General features: G+C 31.9%; 1 protein-coding gene and 1 long non-coding RNA gene across 2 annotated transcripts; one reads left to right on the top strand and one right to left on the bottom strand.

The window, feature by feature from the left end:
• Nucleotides 1–1,755: 1,755 nt before the first annotated feature.
• Nucleotides 1,756–5,517, bottom strand: LOC122595414. Its single transcript, XM_043767767.1, has 4 exons — nucleotides 5,188–5,517; nucleotides 3,714–3,956; nucleotides 1,879–1,953; nucleotides 1,756–1,773 (listed from the first exon to the last, which is right to left on the bottom strand). Exons 1-4 carry the CDS (start codon nucleotides 5,515–5,517, stop codon nucleotides 1,756–1,758), a joined length of 666 nt encoding a protein of 221 aa, XP_043623702.1.
• A 3,436-nt stretch (nucleotides 5,518–8,953) lies between these two features.
• Nucleotides 8,954–9,590, top strand: LOC122598292. Its single transcript, XR_006323576.1, has 2 exons — nucleotides 8,954–9,017; nucleotides 9,175–9,590. It is a non-coding gene; the product is annotated as an uncharacterized LOC122598292 (long non-coding RNA).
• Nucleotides 9,591–21,310: the final 11,720 nt, after the last annotated feature.

Here is a 21,310-nt window from a genome sequence, read left to right on the forward strand (position 1 = left end):
GTCGGGGTTCGCGATTCTGCAGTTGAAGTTCCAGCCACCGGTGGGCCCCAAATGTCTGTGGAAGATTCTGGGAAAGCTAACAATGCAGCAGCTCATGCTGAACATGGTATTTTACCTGCGGAGACACAATTTTGTATGAAGGGCCTCACATGGAGAGAGGACATAAGGCAAGGATTGACATCGATGAAGTACTCAGTTGGAAAGATGAGATACCATCCATACAAGAGGACAAGCAAAAGGTGGGCTTTGCAAATGTGGTTCAAGTATAAAGAGCATGTACACGTAGATGTCGAAGAGCACGAAATAGAAGCAACATGTGTTTCAAGTATAGAAGAGCAGTGTTCTTTTCATTAGTTTTTGAGTTTGATCTGTCTTGAATGAAGTAAATGTGTGAAGAAAATTTATCTGCTTGAGGGTGTCATTTGGTTGGCCTTTAATCCAGGTATATGTTTCATAATAGGTAGGGTTTAATTGATATTCTCTTCCTTGGTAAGACTCCCAAGGGTGACACAACTTTTGTTATGGAGCAACATCATGAGTCTAAGTGTGAAATCATGTCACTTAAGATAATGACTTCTTATTTACATATCTAAACTGCTTTGTTACCACTACAACAAAATGGGGCTTTTAGGACGCCCAAAACCGTCCTATAATGCTACTTTATAGGACCTTTCGTCTAATAGGACCAACTCTAAAAGGGTTTCATGTAAGGCGGTCGTAATAAGTCATAAGCATCCTAATAGTCCGAATACATATAAGGACACTTTTGCAATGTCGTAACATGTGATTACCTACTTTTGTTATTTTAGTACCCATTATAGCGTCCTTAAAGATTAGTTTATAGGACCCTTATAATGTAATACCATTGTTACGTTAGTACCAAAAAAAGGGTCCTAACATCTCAAACAAGATTATGAAACCAATTTTATGGTCGCATAATATGTCTATGTAAAACTCAAATAGCGTCCTAATAGATACATATTAGGACACTTTTGCAATGTCGTAACATGTAATTACCTACTTTTGTTATCTTGGTACCCCATTATAGCGTCCTTAAAGGTTACTTTATAGGACCCTTATAATGTAATACCATTGTTACGTTAGTACCAAAAAAAAGGTCCTAACATCTCAAATAAGATTACGAGACCAATTTTATGGTCGTAAAATATGTCTATGAAAAACTCAAATAGCGTCCTAATAAATACATATTAGGACACTTTTGCAATGTCGTAACATGTGATTACCTACTTTTATTATTTTGGTACCCCATTATAACGTCCTTAAAGGTTAATTTATAGGACTCTTAAAATGTAATATAATTGTTGTTTTAGGACAAAATAAAAGGTCCTAATATCTCAACTAAGACTATGAAACCAATTATAGAGTCGCAATATCTATCTATAAATAACCCAAATGGCGTCCTAATAAAAACATATTAGGACACTTTCACAATGTTGTATAAAGTTTACTAAAAAACATTTAAATAATGGCTTTTATTAAACAATTAAACACACCACCAAATATATAAAACCATAATAGTTATTATGTATAAAAAATCAACTAACGATAGAAACGGAATTTTATTATATTTCAAATAAACGTGCATGTTCATAACAAAAACACTAAACATTGAGTTATAACACTATCCAACATAAAGTCTTGTAACATAATAAAAGGAACTAAAAGCAATGAAGAAAACAACAAGCATCCATAATGCCTTCTCAATCCTCAAGAACCGCAAGTCATCGTGCATCCTCAATCCTCACGAACTACCTACAAATAAACCATCTATATGTAAGCATTAAAAGTCCAATAGTATATACATCCCAAAAACTAAGCCAACTACACTTATAAACACATCTATAATAAATTAATCACATCTAAGTACACTGTGTTTAACATGTTCAACCATATATGTGATGGAACCGGGTGAACAGGCATATGAGGTCGTTGCTGCAGTAGACATGCAAAATTCAAAATTAAAGTTTGCACATGATGGAATACAAATCAATATAAGAGTACAATGTGACTTCTGTTGGCACAAGGAGCAGTACTTGACGCAGTAATTGTATAGAAAACAATTCAAGTGCCCTTCAACAAACCATATGTTGCATACATGGACTGAGGTCATTGAAATAAATGTATAGGAACCCAAAACGAAACAGAATACAGTGACAACAGAACTTGTAACTAAAACTGGCTTCGTAATAAGGAAGGGGTCGCTGCCTTAGGGTTGAAGGATGGAGCTTAACTGAATAGTAGTTTAAACTAGATCCTTTTGGTTACGGGCTACCTTCCATTCAATGTAAATTCAACGATTCACTAGAATCCTATTAGATCCACTTATAGATACAGTAGGCAACAACCACTAAACAGAAAACGTACGGTTATCAGTTTTAGACCCTTTTGTTAGTTACACCAAGTACAAATTAAAAGACTAGAATGAAGGTTACCTGCAAACAAAATCCATTAATCCAAGCTGACAAAAAATAGTTTCCAAATAAGCAAAAATATCAGTAGTGTTATTTTAAACATAAAAATATTGAATGGTCATTCATCCTTTCTTGTATTGAAAGTTGTGACTTGGATATGTATCAACACCATTTTATTACCAGCTAATGTGTTTAATAAACTAGGAGACAGCAAGTAGCAACTAAAGGAGCTATGATCAGTCTGTTTACCAGTCTATTTACCATTTTCACCTATTCCTTTAAGCTAAACGCTTTTATTTACGTATTTCCCAAATGTTCTGATACAAGCCATTTGAAATAAATCATAAACCAAACCGCCCAGTACAAGTAAACACACGTGTGGAAAAACATGATCAGGCAGGAGAATGAACATATATCTTATTCTGTGAGTATATATAGATATATGACCAAAATCACAACGCCAAAATAGACTCAAACTTGGAATATCCTAAAGTATTTCACAATATTCCAGGTCATTGACATGCCCTGTTAATTTAATGACTAGAATGTAGTGACCAAGATACTAGGAAACTGTTGTATACAGCATGATAGGTTATATTTGTTTAATTATAAAATTTTATATTGATTAATTGAGTTTAATAAGATCAATAATAATATAAAGTTATAAAATTCACATATGTCAAATCCAGCTTAGCATGTATCGTGTTCTGTTGCAAAAACCAGACTTAGGAGTTTTAGATATCAAATTAATATCCATTATTTTGTTAAGCATCAAAACTGTTCAATGATGTGGCAAAATCAGCAGTAGTACATCTAGCTGTTGTCTACGTATGAACATACGTACATAGGCAATGAAATCTCTTTCAACAATTTCTTCAATATTCTTTCCACAAGTAACATTATACCAGATTAAACAATGACAAATAGTGGCAAAATGGGTGGGTCAGACCGCTTGATAAAAACATGAAATCTTTACATCAGTCAGACAGTCGCAAAAGGTTGACAACCTACTTTCTTTTTGTGAACTTCAATTTTTTTTTTCTACAAGTAAACATTATTTCTGATTAATTGAATTGCTTCTACTATATACGCTTCTAATGATTTCTATTGTTCTTAACTACAGTCAAAGTTTTAAAATTTACCTTAGGTTTAACTGCACAATACACCCTAATATCATTTCTCAAAAAAGGGTTACACCGACGACCTCGATGCCATCAACATTTGATGGATATTATTGAGACAGCCAAGACAAGGAAATGGAAAAGTTTAAGAAATACATACCGAGATGAACGGGCAAGGCCATGCAATAGTTGCACCAAGAGAATCTTGAATCGTGGAGAATAATCCATAAGGTCTGACCAGCATTTCATCTTTTTTTATTGCAACTTGAACGTTTACCTCACACCATCCATGCCCAATCTCTATACCACCAACTATGTCATTTGGGTCCAAGCTCTTCACCCATCCTTTTGCTACAGTCTCAGTTGGATTTAGAATGCTTTTAAGGAAAACCTCATTTCCAACCTAGATTTTAGCAATCAAATTATGTATCAGAAACAAGCAAGAAAGATTCGACAAGAATGGACTGGGCCTAAAGTACCGAGCTAAAATGACTAAGCAAAAATTCAAGTTACCAGACTCTACAAACTAGTGACCTGATCAAATCAAAACATGTATTTTCTTAAACAAATGTACTATCCTGTGCACAAACTAGTACATACAAACTGATATGTTAATCATGTTATGTATAAGAAACCGAGCAACAAAAGACCGAGACGAATGGACCGGGCCTAAAGCACCAAATTGAAAAGACCGAGCAATATACAAGTAACCAAAGTATACAAACTAGTGAGTTGATCAAATTAAAACATGTATTTGCTTAAACAGTTGTATTATTCAGTGCATGAGCAACTAGTACCTATAAACTTATATGTTGATCAACAACCTAACAAGTTGGACATAGAAGCAAAGAAGTTAAGGCGAGCAATAGGCTTACAACAGCAGAATTTCAGGAACAGAATTACACCAACAAACTTACAGAAATAGAATTTCAGGAAAATAATTACAGCAACAGAATTTTAGGAACAGAACTACAGCAGCAAGATTTCAGAAACAGAATTATAGCGACAGAATTACAGGAACAGATTTACAAGAACAGATTGATAGCAGATTCAGTACAGATTATCAACTACACAGATTCAGTACAGAATTTCAGATTCACTACAGCAGCATTCCAGAAACACAATGACTACAGATTCAGCACAGATACAGAAACATAATTACGGAAACCAAAAAAGAATTACAATTAATAAAAACTAAAACAAACACAAAAACAGAAACATAAACATAAACATAACCTAAAATTGAAACATAATGTAAAAAACAGAAATAGAAACACAATGTAAGCAAGACTACATGGAACAAAAACCGAAATGGCGAAATCCATAACGTGATTACTAGGAAATTTATAAAGTCGTAAAACTATCATGAAAACAATCCAAAATGGAAATTACTATCTAAAAACCATCCAAAAAAGTATCATGAAACAATCTTATCAAGATTCCAGAAACACATTTCAATCAACTTGAAGGTAGGGATCAACTAATAACTGATCAATTTTGGTTTAATAACTCGGTCCATTCATCCAGTGTCACTGTTTGTTACTATTACGTAGGGCTTTATAGATACTGTATGTATTGTAATTTATCAAGTCATATAAAAGCTGGAACAGTAAGGATTTTATGCGGAAACATACCCGTAAAGGTGCAGGTCCATTGGTCACAACAGGGGAATGCGAGGTTAAAGGCGGATCACTGGAACCATCCATCGACCCATTAATCTTTGCTTGGGCTTTTAACCAGTCCACTTCACTAGTAAGTTCTTCACATCGAGCTTTCAATTGGATGTTTTCTTTATGACATGCTGAACGATTTGGAATTACCCCCCATACATCAGAAGCACGAACACCCAAACCATACATGATTGCATCACCATTGCGATCCTTACCCATGACTTTAGAAAAAATATCATCTGGTCCAGGCGTATCATTCGAACCTTCGGCAAGTTTTAGTTTGATTTGTTTCATCTTCGCCTAAATTGAATATAGCAACAAAATGATTATATGTATTTTTAACGGCATGAAAGAACACATAAAAAGATGACCATAAAAAGATTTTAGACACCCAAATCTCAGATCTTTTTGTAAGTTTGTTAGCGATCCAAAGATTAGTTCATGTTTAACCTAAACAGTACATAACCGAATACATAACAATATTTATAGGAATTTGCTAAAAAAATACATAAAGAATCGATGACACAAGAGTAGTCTTAGAACTTTTAAATAAGTTCACAATAAAAGTAGAAGTTTTAATATATATTAAATTTAAAAAACCAAGGATTAATGTATAACAAACCTAGACATAGCCTACAAAGCTCAACACTAACTTTTCTCCAAACATCTTCACAAGCATATATCATGGGCTAAGACCGGACCAACCCGTACGTGCTCAACCCGGCCCGGGCCGTGAATCGTAAGTTATTAAATTAATGTCCCAAGGACCGGCCCATGATTTTAAGGGCCAGGTTCTGTCCAGTTTACTGTACGGGCTCGGTTTTCCTGGGCTATCCCGTACCCCGTAAAACTATTCTCTAAGAGCAATAATCTGGAACAAAAGTCACTGCGTATATTTGGCAAACCAAAAACGTCTTACTACTACAATACATGCATTATATTGCACAAACTTAGCTATCGCTTCTCGTGCCATAAACTAGTGATAACAATGAACATTTGTAAACCAGGAACTCTACAACACCTATCCTGACATTATCAGCACTCTACTCATTTCGACACAGTAAGAAGCAAAAAAAATAAAGGGGACAAGTAAAGGTCAAAGTAGTCTTAATAAATAAATTGACTAAAAATAACTGACTCCAAGTTAGGCAACACTTTGGACTGCCAAAATAACAGAAAGCACTGATGTAAACTGGACTCACCAAGAACCAACTTTTAAAGAATTCTTGAACATAACTATACTAGTTTGGTTCAACAATAAAATAGCCAGGTTAGTTCTTGTTTTAAACTGGACTCACCAAGAACCAACTTTTAAAGAATTCTAGACCGGTAACCGATTCTTAAAAATATGAAACAAGAGAACCGAACATAACTATACTAGTCTGGTTTGGTTAGGTTCAGGTGACACTAGTATGAGAATATGAAACCAAGAATCACACACCAACTGATACTGAGATGATTCAGCCCCATTGAGTTCAGTTCTTTGATTCCGTGAGCCAGGACCAAGTTTTGCACATTCCAATTAGATGATACATTTAAGATGGAATATAAGTTAGTTTATTCGTATAATTTTAATTTCTATTATTTATAATATTTTGTAGTAGAATTTAGTTTTTGTTATTATAAATAGGTGGAAAATTTATATAGTATAAATATGTTGGTGTTGAATTGGCAGAAGTATTGGATAAGAAAAGATAAAAGTTAGATTTTGGTTAAATATGATTGTAGAATTTATAAATAATATGGTTTGAATATGGATTGCAGTTAAATAGAAGGGGTAATTTGTGTAGCAACAAAGGGATTGTAGGTCTTGATGAATATTGAACCATATGGGTAAGTGTTGATATAAGTGCTGATTTTTATGCTTGCACAGATGATCATGTTGTCATTGGGTGTCATTGATAAAAGGTGGAATAAAGACTAAAGACTAAAGAGTAAAGACTCTTTTTGTAGGTGTCATTGTATGGGTAAAAAAAGATAAGTTATTTGTTTATGTTTAAGATGATGGTATATTTAGGATAATGGTACATTTTTAGTACAAAGTTATAATATGTCTTTAAGCGAGCAATTGACACAAAACTACCGGTGCTACTCCATGCTATTCCATGTTTTGAGCAAATTATTTTTTATGTTAGGTGTTATAATCTTTGGATTTTAATGTCATTTTATAAGATTTATAATATGTCATTTGAATTTGCAATGCCATCATTTTATAAGATTTGGTGGAACATGTCATTGATTTAACCGTTTATATATTTCAACTATATTTTTACCTTTAATGATCTTACTTAATTCTTACTCAATTTTATTAAAACAATTTTACTAAAGTAAATCACGGTTTTCCCACGGGATAAAAATCTAGTTAATATTATATGATGCTTTTGTGGATGCAGACTTGTCATTCGGACTAATACGGTGACGCCACGTAGGAAAATGCTGAGGTGGCAGGATTAGAGAGTGCCACGTGAGCACTTTCTGATAGCTTTATATATATAGATAGAGATGAGGGCGACGGAACGTCGGGCGGACTTGTGATGGGTTGAGATGGTCCGCGGAAAAGAGTGCCGCCACCACTGTGGGCTTGGAGAGGTTTGGGTCTCGTCGGTGTCTAAAGCCACCGAAACATTTGAGAAAGTTGAATAATGAAACGATCACGGTTAATTCGAACGATGCTGCTTTTAATACTATAAAAAAAAAAAATTCCCTTATTTTTCATCAATAGATGCACAACTTTTTAACCATATGGCGAAGACCACTCTTAGATAATTTATAAGTTTTTTCATAAAATTGAGACATGTTTGAGACACATAGGCAAAGACCAGTTTTAGATAATTTAGACAAAGCTGACGTCTACAACACCGGTCTTCATAGTCTTACAACTTTTCGAAAAAAAGTTCTTACAAACACCATATGGGCCAAAGAGTTCTTGTTCGTACATTTATTTTTCAATCTTCCACCATGGGAAAATGATGGGTACAACAAACTATACCATGGCTTAGGTACTGCACAGACAAAAAAATTTAAAAATTTTACATTTTAAAAATTTTACATTTTGATCCTTAAACATATCATAAATGCCCCCTAACTTTCTATGTTGTTGTATCGAGAATACGTACAGCCTGTTGTACGTATGATATGCCCTTATTTTATATTCATTCATCATCGATTATTCAAATATTCAACAATGGTTAGCATTTTTATTTAGGGATTAATCACGGGATGAATAACGTACTTTTCCTTTTGTACATAGTTGCCTATTATATATATTTTATTGATATACATTATCCATAAACTTACAAAATTTGTACATGGTTAATCAATTTCTTCAAACCTGCTTCTCTCTCATACTCATATCTTCATATCTGATTCTCTCTCTTCAACAAAACCCAGATTTCCCCCACCCCACCCCACCCCCAACACACATCTATACTATATTATAAAAGAAATAGTCTTTTTTATTTATAAAAATGTTGAAAATAAGTAATATTTTCACTTAGCACCCCTTAAAATATTTCAACATACACTACCTCATAACATTAATGATTAATTTACACTACCAATCCTTTATTCTTTAATATATTTTCATTAACCATTTACATCAATTATCCACATCACTCGACGCCATCTCCACCACCAACACTCGGCCCCCACTGCAACGGCATTATCACGACCACCGCTGCATTGCGCGGGTAATGTGCTAGTAAAATAAAATTATAATTAATATATTTACATATACATCGTAAAAAGCTAAAACATAAAAGCTCCATAAAACATCCCCCAAATCAAGATCTAAAGTATGATTATTTAGTTTCCTTACTAAATTTCTTTACGTATATTTACTTCCCTTCTTTGTTTTATTATCTTCTGTGAAGATGGTGGAAATATAATGATTAATACATATACGTTCTTGTTCCTAACTATATTCTTCTTACCTAACACCCTCTTTTTCAGAGGCAGTGATGATGGAATTTGTTGTTGTCTGAGTAAATCGGGATGAAGTCTGAGAATTACCATATCTTGACGGGGTAATTTTCGATGATTGCAGCCATGGCAGTTTGTTCATCCTTCGTTCGATTCACTACCATCAGTAGCAGCAAAGACATCGTTATTGGCAGTCACCATCTCCGTGGGGGGTTTTCCGACGATTGGTCTACTGGTCGAAGTCCACGACTGTCGGTCATGGATCAGCTATATCTAATTTCTTTTCTTTCTAGATTTATAGTTCTTTGTTGATAATGTTATTCAATATATAAACTTCTAGGTTTATAATGTTAGATCACCTGAGTTGAATTGAAATTCGGGTTTATTTCAATCCAATTCGATTAATTCGGGGTCGGATTCTAATCCAGGATATGTTTTTTGTTTAATTCGGTCCAAATCTAAGTTTTGTTACTTCGAAAATCTTTTTTTTTTTTTTTTTGGAAGATCTGGGAAAAATCTGGTTTTTGTTGAGGAGAGAGATTCAGATATGAAGATACGAGCATGAGAGGTAAGCATGAAGAAATTGGTCAACCATTCATATGTCGTATTTTATACTCATTTCCCATGGTTTAATTAGTTCTTTGTAAGTAATTTTAGAGTCGTTTTCGTGTACATTTGATGCTTTTATGGTATATGTTAGTGTTTCAGGATATTAGTAGGTACTTTGGGTATAATTCTGGAGAAAACGATCTTTCTGAAGTAAAATGAGTGCTTACGGCTGATTTACAAAGCACGAAACTGAAGTTGGAAGCTGGTCAAAGCAAGTCAACAGGAAACTGCGACGCATCAGTGGACTGCGTCGCAGTCATAAAACAGAGATATAGACTGCTTCGCAATCTTAAGAGGTTGCGACGTAGTGGGACCAGATATGAGCTAGCATTAAGTCAACGTTCGTCAAAGTCAATTGAAGTCAAAGCCAGACTGCGACGCAATCTTACATTGCGATGCAAGGCGAATCGGGATTTTTGGCATTATTTTGAGAAACCATAAATAGCTTGCAAAACATTCTTTAAACCTTAACTTTTACTATCCAGCCGATTTTGGGAGCTTTTGAAGCCGTTTTTCTTAAGATTAATTATCTTTGAAAATCTTGATTACGATTGGATTATTTTTGTTATTCGTTTCATTCCTTTGTATTCGGTAACGATGAATTCTCTTTATTTGATTTGTTATTCGTATTTTAATATGAGTGGCTAATCGCCTTTTCATCTATCTTGATGGAGTAAGACAATATGTAAGGATTGCACACTTTTATTAATTCAATTTTGATTGCATTTAACGTTATATCGAGATCTCAACGTATTTGTTCCTTATAATTTATCTTGAATTGATTGGAGATTTATATGTGTCTTTATTTATTCCGACGAAATGCTATTGATTCTCGGAGGACTATAATGAGGGGGATCAATGTAATTGAAGCAAATAATTCCCTTATAGAACAACTACTGCGAGAGCCTTTACTTGGTAATTATTGATTTCATATATTTTATTTCAATTGTTTGGGTACAAGTGATTGAATCTATGACGGATACGGTAGATAATCATTCAATAATAATAGGAATAAATGTGTTGACAGTTTGGTACAATCGATAGATGTAATTGTTATTTTAATAACCAAAACCAGTGTTAAATTAGCAAAGTAATAAATAATATCTTGGGGTACCGGTCTTTATAACGAAACTAGTTTAAGCAAGAGAGTCGAATGAAGTCATTAACTTGACAGGTACGGGGTTGGTGCTTTGTTTAAGTCTCGGTTATTTAATCAACTAAATTGGATTTGAACTTCATTTTATGTGCAATCCAAACATGTTATTTTATGTGCAATCCAAACATGTTGTCAAGCGAATTCAAGATGAATGACCTTTTATTTATTGTTTAATACAACAAACTTCTCTTTCCGATTAATCGTGAGGGATTACTAACTCATTTTACTAACTATTTGCAACGTGGCAATTCGGCCATAAAAACCCCTCATTTTCTGAATTACTCTATTTTTGCAATTACTTTCAAAGTCCTTGTGAACAATTTCGGATTTACCAGTTTACTATACTGCATACGAACGGGTTCACTGCCTGTGAGTGTGTTGTAGTCAGTTTTCTAGTAGTTCGTGTTTTATAAATTTTATTACTCGATTTCACATATCAACCATATACAAATTTTGTAAGTTTGTAAGTAATATATATCAATAAAAAAATATAATAGGCGACCATATACAAAAAGAAAAGTACGTTACTCATCCTCTAATTGATCCCTTTTCTTTATTAACCTTTTCAAGTCAAGCAAGATTAGATTGGGACAAGATCATAAAATCATATACGGATTCTATGCTTCGATAGATCTTATACAGGTAGCCAAGTCGGTATCATATTCGTTGAACTTAACATCCATGCTTGGCATTTTACTTTGACATATATGCCCATATTGTTTAAATATATTTTTACATAAGGCTTTGGAACAAGAATCTAGATATGAAAAACACAAAAATGAAAACCAAAAGAGTTCAAAGCCTTCTTTTAAATCTTAAGAGGGCATAATTATTGACTCGTAACTTTTAACTTGACTTGAAAACATGATTTTTTGACTCGTAACTTGGAACGTGACTCGACTCGTAAGAGTCATGACATTTTTAAATACTACATAATATAATATAACTATATATATATATATATATACATATATATGTGTGTGTGTGTGTGACGTTTTTACTAGCAATATATAAGTTCATTATTTTAATAAATTTACTAAAATGTTACATATTCAATAGTTTTGAGACATAAACTTATAATTTATCTCCAAATTTGTAATAAAATGATCAAAACTACATATATAATACACAAATCAATGTAGCATATTAAGTATAATATATTATATAACTATAGTATAAAATTGCAATAATTATAAGTTTGCGACTCGTGACTCGGTCCAAGTTCACACAGAAACTCGTAAGAGTCTGGACAAAAACGAATCACCTAACGAGTCGACTCATTTTTGGTGTAAATCGACTCAACTCGTAAGAGTTTAACAATTATGTAAGTGGGGCATAAAAAAAAAAAAAAAAACTACACGTATCATGTTTGGCGGGCTTATATTGTACCGGGCCTATGAAATTCATATAACAGTCTTGATTTCTTCAAAGACATAAAACAATCAAAATATTGGAGATGTACAACCAATTCTAAGGTGCCCATTTGTCAACATCTATTATTTTTACAAAAGATCTTAAGAGCATCTACAATAGTAAAAATTAAAAAGCTTTTTTGTCTAAATATGTATAAAAATATGTAAGAGATTTTTTTAAAAAACTTTTCATCCCAATGGTAAAAAGCAAATTAAAAAGCTTTTTTGTCTAATTATGTATAAAAATATGTAAGAGATTTTTTAAAAAAACTTTTCATCCCAATGGTAAAAAGCTTTTGAGAGCTAAAAGTTACATATAATATAGTTTTTAAAATGAAAAAGAAAATGAAAAACTTATTATTTACTAATCTATTGACTATTTCTTCAACCAGTTCTTGTTATAAAGTAATATATTTTATTTAAATTTAAGCTTTCAAAATTTTTTTAACCATTGAAGTACATAGATTTTTATGAAAAAATCTCTTACATACTATTATACATATTTTGACAAAAAGGTTTTTGACATTTTACCATTAGAGATGCTCTAAGACAATCATGGAATAGTCAAAGAATAGTCTGGAACCTGTCTCCGAATACTCCGGTTTTACCTTGTGATCAATTACTATTTTTCAAACTCTATGGTATATATCTGCGGTATATCCATATTTTTGTAAAACAAAACATAATTGCACCATGGAACCCTTGACTTGAATGGAAACGGCATTCCAACCCTTCCAAGTTTTGTTAGCTATCTTATTTTGTTAACTATTTTGCTTATATTTTTTTGTTGGGTTGTATTTTAGTTGAAATAGAAAAAAATTTTGAGAAAAAAAATTAATGCCTAGGTTTACTAGTCCATTTAAACCTTTTAAACCCTCAAACGCCTTAGAGTTCGGTTCAATGTTCATCTCGTTTTGAAAACATTGGCCAATATGCGTAGTAATTTACAACCAATTTAAAGGCCCAGTCAGTTACTACCCATATAAAGGCCCAATAAGCATATATGCTTACTTGCTTAGTAAGTCACAACCCAATTTTAGGCCCAGTCTATATTCTATGAGCCCGCTATCCCAATGCTCGATATATTTCTCTTTCGAGTTTCGACAAATAATATATACACGTTTGATCAAAAGAAATAACTATAGACGGGCTAATTAGAGCTCTTTCTTTTATTTCTCTTCTTAAACGAGACTCGGGAGTAGGGGTGTTCACGGTTTGGTTTTTACCCGGTTAAACTGTAAACCGAACCGTTTAAAAAACGAATAAAACCAAACCGTTTTTGAATTTGGTTTTGGGTTTGGTTTGTAACCTAAACCGAATTATATATTCGGATTTTGGTCTGGTTATGGGTAAAGGATAATGAATTTGGTTAAACCAAAAAAACCGAATAACCTATATTACTATTATGTATTATTAAAAATATTTAATTCGTATCTTTTTTTTTATGGACAATTTTTAATGTATTTTTTACTTTATGAAATTATAAATTCAATTTTGATGAATAATTTTTAATAATGATGATAAACAAGAGTTTAGTTCTTTCACTTATGTTATTTGTTTATCCATATGGTTTAAATTTACTACTTTGGTGAAAATTGAAATTATGAACCTATTTTGGTTAATCACAACTAAGACAAAAAGAAATGGTAAATTTATGTTTCTCATATTTGGTTTTTTTGGTTTTAAACCAAAGCCGAACTGAATTCTAATTTGGTTTTCGGTTTGGTCTTTCTATTTCGAATTAGGTTTTGGTTCGGTTTTGGTTTTGAAAAATAAAAATAAAAAAAACCGAAAAACCCGAACCAAATAGACCAAATAACCGAAAACCGAACCGATGAACACCCCTACTCAGGAGCATCCATATTTCCTCTTCCTTTCAAACCGAGGAGCACAGAACAATCCTTCCCTTTTTTTTCTCTCTTTCATTCTTTTTTTTTTCCTCTTCAAACAAACTCGGGAACACAGCCTAGGCCATTATGTGAAAAGACCCACAACTAGAGTCCTGGATCGGTTTGAATACGAACTAATTTGATGAAACTAGTTGGTTTTTGTTTCTTAACAATTGGAAATAAATCATTCAACCTACTACCTTTTTTTAACTAACTTCACAACACTAATCTTAAAGCCCAATTGACATGCATAAATCAGGAATAGATAGTGCATTTAGGTTAAAATCAATTGATGACATGTAATGATTCCCAACAACTAATTATAATTATTAAGGACTTAGCATATTCATATTGCAAAGTTTTCAAACTGTGAAGGTTGTTGTCACTTTATATTGTCGGCCCACCGAATTTGTAAAAGATATTGTATTGGATTTTAAAGAATATCTTGGTCAATAAAGTTTGACTAGTAGAATTCGGGTTTTGCTAAAAGAGATTTTAACAGGCAATCTATCTTTGCGTTTGGTTTATTTTCCAGGAAAAACTCGTTAATCCATTCACCCATGAATATGACAACGGGTTAACAGTAAAATGATGCGATCATATAGTCTGATTGATACGTAACATAAAACCCGTCACCCATGGATCTCCTAGCCCCATTACTTCATGAATTTTCCAACAAAAATACATAAGTTCTAATATATCTAATTAAATCTTACCTTGGAGTAGAGTGCAAAGTTATTCATTTTAGCTTCTGGCCTTGTGATTGTTGTTTTAATTTTGTTGATCATTTTGTCCAGTCCTAACAAAAGTTAGTTAAGCGTCATCATTGCCTTGATTTTCTACCTTACTTTAGCGTTTTTAGTTTTTTTTACAATTTAATCTATTCAGCTTTGTCTTACTAGCCGACATGTTATATACAAGAAAAATAATATTTGTATGTAACAGCTAACCTTTCTTGTCAAAGTTATCATAAACTAAACAATATGCATATTTTGCAAACTTTAATCATTACCGTTCTTTGACTTTTGTATTAGAATTTTAATTTGGATAAAGCACTCCAATGAGGCATATATTGGAACGTATTCAACTTCGAATACAATGCTCACCACACACCATCGAATGTTTCGTATTCGGAGTGTATTAGAGTCAAATGGGGTGGCCACCACAATTGTTTTAGGGAATGTATTGGAGTGCATTACATGTATTGGGCATTTGGTTTGAATGTTTTGGAATGTATTAGATGTATTAGGTATTGAGTGTGAAAGAGGGATAATGTATTGGAAAATTTTTTTACTGATTCGTTGATTTGTTAGTGTAGTATTGGCGGAAATCATTTTTTTTAATAATAGTTCTAACAGTTATCATTAACATATATACAAAACAATTAAAATTTTACTTTTGAATTTAATGATAGAAGTATAACGGATTTATGCACGTTAATAACAGCGTATAGGACTGTACCCTTATTCTTATGTTTTTTTAGTATTGAACAATTTTTAGGCAAAACAATAAATAGCTTTATATATATTTAACTGAACTCACTTTATGACCAGAGAGTATGATAGAATTTAAGACATGAAATTTATATTTAATGGAACAACAGGATACTATTACTAATAATAGAAGGCGATACTTGCAAGAAAAATACAATTACAATACGTATAACAAAATACAATTGTAAATTATTCTAGAGATATAAGTCGTACAATATAAAGTCAAGTTGGAATTTTCTCTAGAATTTAGCTCCGAAGACTACAAACTATGTGAAAAAACTCATGTCACTTACTTTAAAAATGACATGAGTAAAACCTCATCAACAAAAGTCGCACCACCAACTTTTACATTGTGATGTTTCTATTGCAGTCTCGTACAACAACCGGGTAAGACATATCGTTATATTACACTATATATGGGTAAAATATTGTTGTCATCAACAATTATAAATTATAGAGTAACAGATAGCGATTCTTTTAAGTTGCTAGAAGGGTAAAGTTAAAGTCTCATTAACCTTTGTATCAAAATCAATGTTCAACGTTTAATGATTATCTCTGAATTTTAAACATTGATTATAATTCAATGGTCTAAATTTTCTAACTTTTTATAAATAAAATTTGAAGGAATCTTTTTTTGAAAGGTGTATTTCATTAAAACTTCATTTCACGATTCGACAACGGGAGGTCTAGCATACGTTGTCTTAACCGGGTCCGTGCTAGATAATTCTCTCATCCTATTTCAAATACCCAATGAAAAGAAATCCCCTACTAATCCGTCCGAAAACACAATAGTTAATAGAGATAAACCTATTATTTCAGGCTTGAACTTGAGTATACCGAAATCAAGTCCATATAAAAACACTTAATTCCTATGTTACTAACAAAGTATATACTTTTGGTTTGAAACTAGTCAAAATTTAATGGAGGAACAAATGTACAGAAAAGATAGAATCTTCTGCCACCAATGCCAACAGGATTCGCCCATATATGAATCGATTGATATATAATAATATATATAGTAAAACATATACTAGCATTAGATAAAAAAGGAAGGGAGTATGAGGCTGTTAGGCATTCAAGTTGGGTAAAAAACTCTTCACATATCTTTTTTTAAAAGGTAAAATCATGGGGGGCCATGTATTTATTTAAAATATTAAAATATTAATATGTAAGGGGTTTTTCACTCAAGTTAGGTGCATAACAGTCTCATACTTACTTTTCCCTAGATAAAATATTAGATAACATTAGATAAACGACCTGACATATACTCTGTTGTTATTTTTACAAATAAAATATTGGAAACATCATACAAATCATCTTAGGGCGTTGGTTTTTAAGATAGAAATCGCTATAGGTTCACTAAAGAAGTATTTGGTTGGAAGATTTTTATGCAGGGAAAGGTAGTGAAAGCGTTTGTTTCGGGTTGATATATGATGTTAGTGGGTGTTTGGTTTGAAAGTAAGAGTCCATATGGGTTTTATTCTATGGAGTATGAACTACCTACGGAATTGACACATTATCACCAAAACCTCTATGTAATTTCTCCTAGAAATTATATATTTCACTAGTAATAAGTTAATTTATACTACCTATATAAACAAATTACCACTTCCATTTAACTCTCTACCTTTGAATTACCTAATATACCCCCTACATTTAAACTACCACCACACACCTTATCCCTAAAATTTCGAAATTACCCTTAATAAAAAAACCCACAATTACCTAAAACCCCTATTTTTATAAAATCCCCATTAACTCTAAAATTATTATTGCTATGGATAATTAGAAAAAACATTTTAATTGCCATAAATTATATTACAAAATATTTAAACAATAATTGTCTTTTTATAACTCACGAAATTACGAACAAATTATGTCTTTTGTATAAATTTTAATCTTTGACTATTTATTTTTTTAATTGTCTTGGTCTCCTTCCTTACAATTGTAAATAGTTATTTTTCATGGTCAGTGTTTGCACTTCATTATTTTTTGCACCTAATACACGACTTATTTTTAGAATGATATATATGGTTAGATCATGCATTGACGCATCTCATGAAAGTAAACTGTACGTTATAAACCGTTACGGTGTCTAAATCATTATAGACCGTCGCCGCTGTAACATGCGGACACCACTCTAGTAGTCATAAATTAGCACTGCTTTTAAAAAAAGCCCGATAAATTTTTTTTTCTAAACTTTGGTAAAACAAAAGACAAATGGAAATAAATCACGTTTTTCATAAAATAACTAGTTTTAAAAAAACACCATCGCTTGATCATCGTGAGTCTAAGTCATGATAATCGAATAGGCAATTCAATACCCTCCGGATATGTGTAAAGAGCTAATTAAACATTATAATTCAATTTGTAGTGAAATAAGTTTAGAATGTCTTGAATATTAGCAATTCCCTTCTTAAACCATCAATGATAAAAATATAAACAAACATATTATATCTTACTTTATATACCGATTGAAAAATCTGTAACATATAACTGAAAATTAAACATAAAAAGAAATGGAGTAGTAGTGAAAAGTGTAAACAAAAAAGCAGAACACAATCCAAGCAAATCTTGTCATGTATAAAAGTTTGAAACTCTGATTAGAAAATGATAAGATGATAGAAATGAAAAACATGTCATTTCCATTCCAAGTTATTGTTTAGTGCTTACGTCAAAATTGTCAAAAAGTCTACAACCTTACCTTTGATTACTAAAAGACAACATATTGAAAATGAAAACCACCTCAATTGACTTAAAAGTCAACAACTAACACCCATGTCCACATGAACCCGAGTCAACTCGTTCAGACTCGATTTGGCTTTTTTGGTTCTACGTCTGAAAGCGCGTTTGGTTCACAGATTCTGATGAAATCTGATGGAATTGAATTTCATTCCGTTGTACGTTCGGTTGTCAAAAGATGATGGAATTTCATTCCATTGGAAGGTAAACATTCCATCAAATGATGGAATCTCCAATCCATGGGTTATTGGATGTAATTTGATTCCTTCATTCACTTGAATTTTAAGAAAATAAAAAACATTACATCAAATTTCATTCCTTCAGAATATAATTCCGTTATAAGATTTCATTCCTTATAAAAACATTGTGTGAACAAAACGCGCCCTGAGTTGTATGCACCCATAAACTTTCTCTATAGCTATTGAATTGAAAACTCTAATTTGAAAATGGAGGAAATATGTTTTTAAGAGGTACGGTAGCTAAATGGAATGGTAGTCACTTTATCCCTGCCTATTATTAACGTAACCTAATATTCGTCTATGTCTATTTACATTTATACCAAAACTATAAACTCAAACATAATAAATTTCGCATCCAACATACCTTTTGTCTGATAAACTGGATTGGAGTAAAAACGTAAAAGATTTACATTTTATATTAGTACTATAAACTTCCGTTGACACAGAATTGGTCAATATAATGGGAAGACCGATAGTAAATCAGTTATCTATATCATAATATTAGTGCTATAATAGTAGATTAGTTTTCCAACTTATAATGTTAATTAGACTGAAGTTGAAAAAAAACAGAAACTCGATTCCTTGATAGTTTAATACGAGTTATAGCTTGTGAAGTTGTCAATATAATAGTAAATTATACTGTACAAGAATTTTAACTCTTACAATAAGAGTAATAAATTTGTTTGACAAGAGTCAATGACACAAAGAATTAATTGTATGAACAAACTCTTTCATAATAAGAAAAAGGGGTTTGCTAAATACAGCTCTTAGGGCTGTGTTTAAGGTGCATAATTTGTTTGTATATTTACTATTAAAATTAAAGGGCGGACTTTTAATATGGAAGGTACAAGTTTTTTTATACATATTAAATACAACCCTTGCTGTATTTAGCATTTCCCATAAAAATATTGGTTTGGTTGGTCCATTAATTAGATCGTTCCCTGTTTACCACGTAATTAAATAGTTTAACTACATAGCGGTATTGCTTGTTCACATTTCAATTCAGTTTAAGGGGGAAATCTAACAACATTTTGCTCATAATCTGATTTAAACTTAATATATATCTTAAAGTACGTCTCAAATACTAATATATCCATAGTTGGTATGACAAACCGAAAGTTAAAATTTATATAAAAAAAAATGAGTATATTTAGATGCATGTTAAACTAGATTTTTAAAAATATCTATACTCACATGTATTATTACTTCACCATCTTTTTTCCTACTCATGAACTTATCAAACATCCCACTTTTGGGTGGTTTCTCTTGGATTTTGTTAGCTTTACACATGATTTTGTATTCAAGTAATAAATCAATCAAACTCCCCTTGATTTTAGCAAGATATTGAGGCTCAAGTGGGGGTTCTTTAAACAAACAGCTAGAGAAAAAAATTATTGAAGAGGAATTGGGGAACATTCATCACAACTTTTACGAGTTAGAGTGCCATAAATATATTATACAAAAGAGCACCATCATCATCCACCATCGAAAATCTGTGGAGTGCAGTTGTGATTCATAAATCGATTGATTCAGTATTTAATCTATACTAGTTATCGTAAATAATCATTCAGCAAGAAAAAGGTATCATATATATTCTGTCACGATTTACTTTTACTAAATAACAGTTAAATTGTTTTAATTATGCATTGTTTTTTAGTTTATGCGCTTTAACTATTATACATATACATAATTACATATACTTACACAAGATATATAATAGAAGTGAAAAAATTAGCGGATGATTGTTTTAGGATAGACTAAATTGAATTTGATTTTTAATTAAGTTTTACAATAAAAGGTGATATTCTCATAACATATTTTGACCAAACATAAACATATATATTTTATTACATATTGTATAACTGTTTAAAATGTATGGTTAATTTATGTTGAAATGATATAATCCCCTTTAAAATACCCCGTTGAAAACACAAATCAAGTGAAAATGAGTCCTTAGCTTTTGTTTAGACCGTAGAGCTCGGCCCTCATCTTTAAAAGTGAGAGACCAGTTATGTTCAAAATTGCCGTTTAAAAAAACTATTTAGACACTAATTACCTTTTTATGGTAACTAAACTTTTTACATTTTCTGACTTTTAGCTTTTTGTGGCCGAAAGTCCTATGAAAGCAAACTCTCTTCCTTTGAGTAGAGGTAAGATTGTCTACAGCTCATATCTCATATCCCTGCTCAGGGATTGATCCCGCTGTTGTTCTTGTAATTACCACGAATTTACAACAATCCGCATTTTCAAAATATGTATCATACATGTACCGATGTACGTTAATGAAGTTACGTGGGGGTGAGAAATAGCATCCATTACACCAAAAATAACCAAATTAGTGTAAACATGATTCCAAACTCCTTTGTCATGTAATGTTGCATATTTCCATTCATGATAATTTACGTGATACAAATTTTAAAATGTATTTGGGTACCCATGTTCAGGGCTAACCATATATGCATATTCTTAGTAATAGTTATTTAATGATTTGCCAAAAATAAAAACCCACTAATAAATAGACTTGTCAACTAAAAGAGGTATATATGGTCTCATATACATGCATTTATCAACTCCAATGATACGAATATTTGGCTCATACGTGACGATACTAAACATTATACTTTTG

The sequence above is a fragment of the Erigeron canadensis genome, chromosome 4 (assembly GCF_010389155.1).
Source record: "Erigeron canadensis isolate Cc75 chromosome 4, C_canadensis_v1, whole genome shotgun sequence".
Taxonomy (NCBI): domain Eukaryota; kingdom Viridiplantae; phylum Streptophyta; class Magnoliopsida; order Asterales; family Asteraceae; genus Erigeron; species Erigeron canadensis.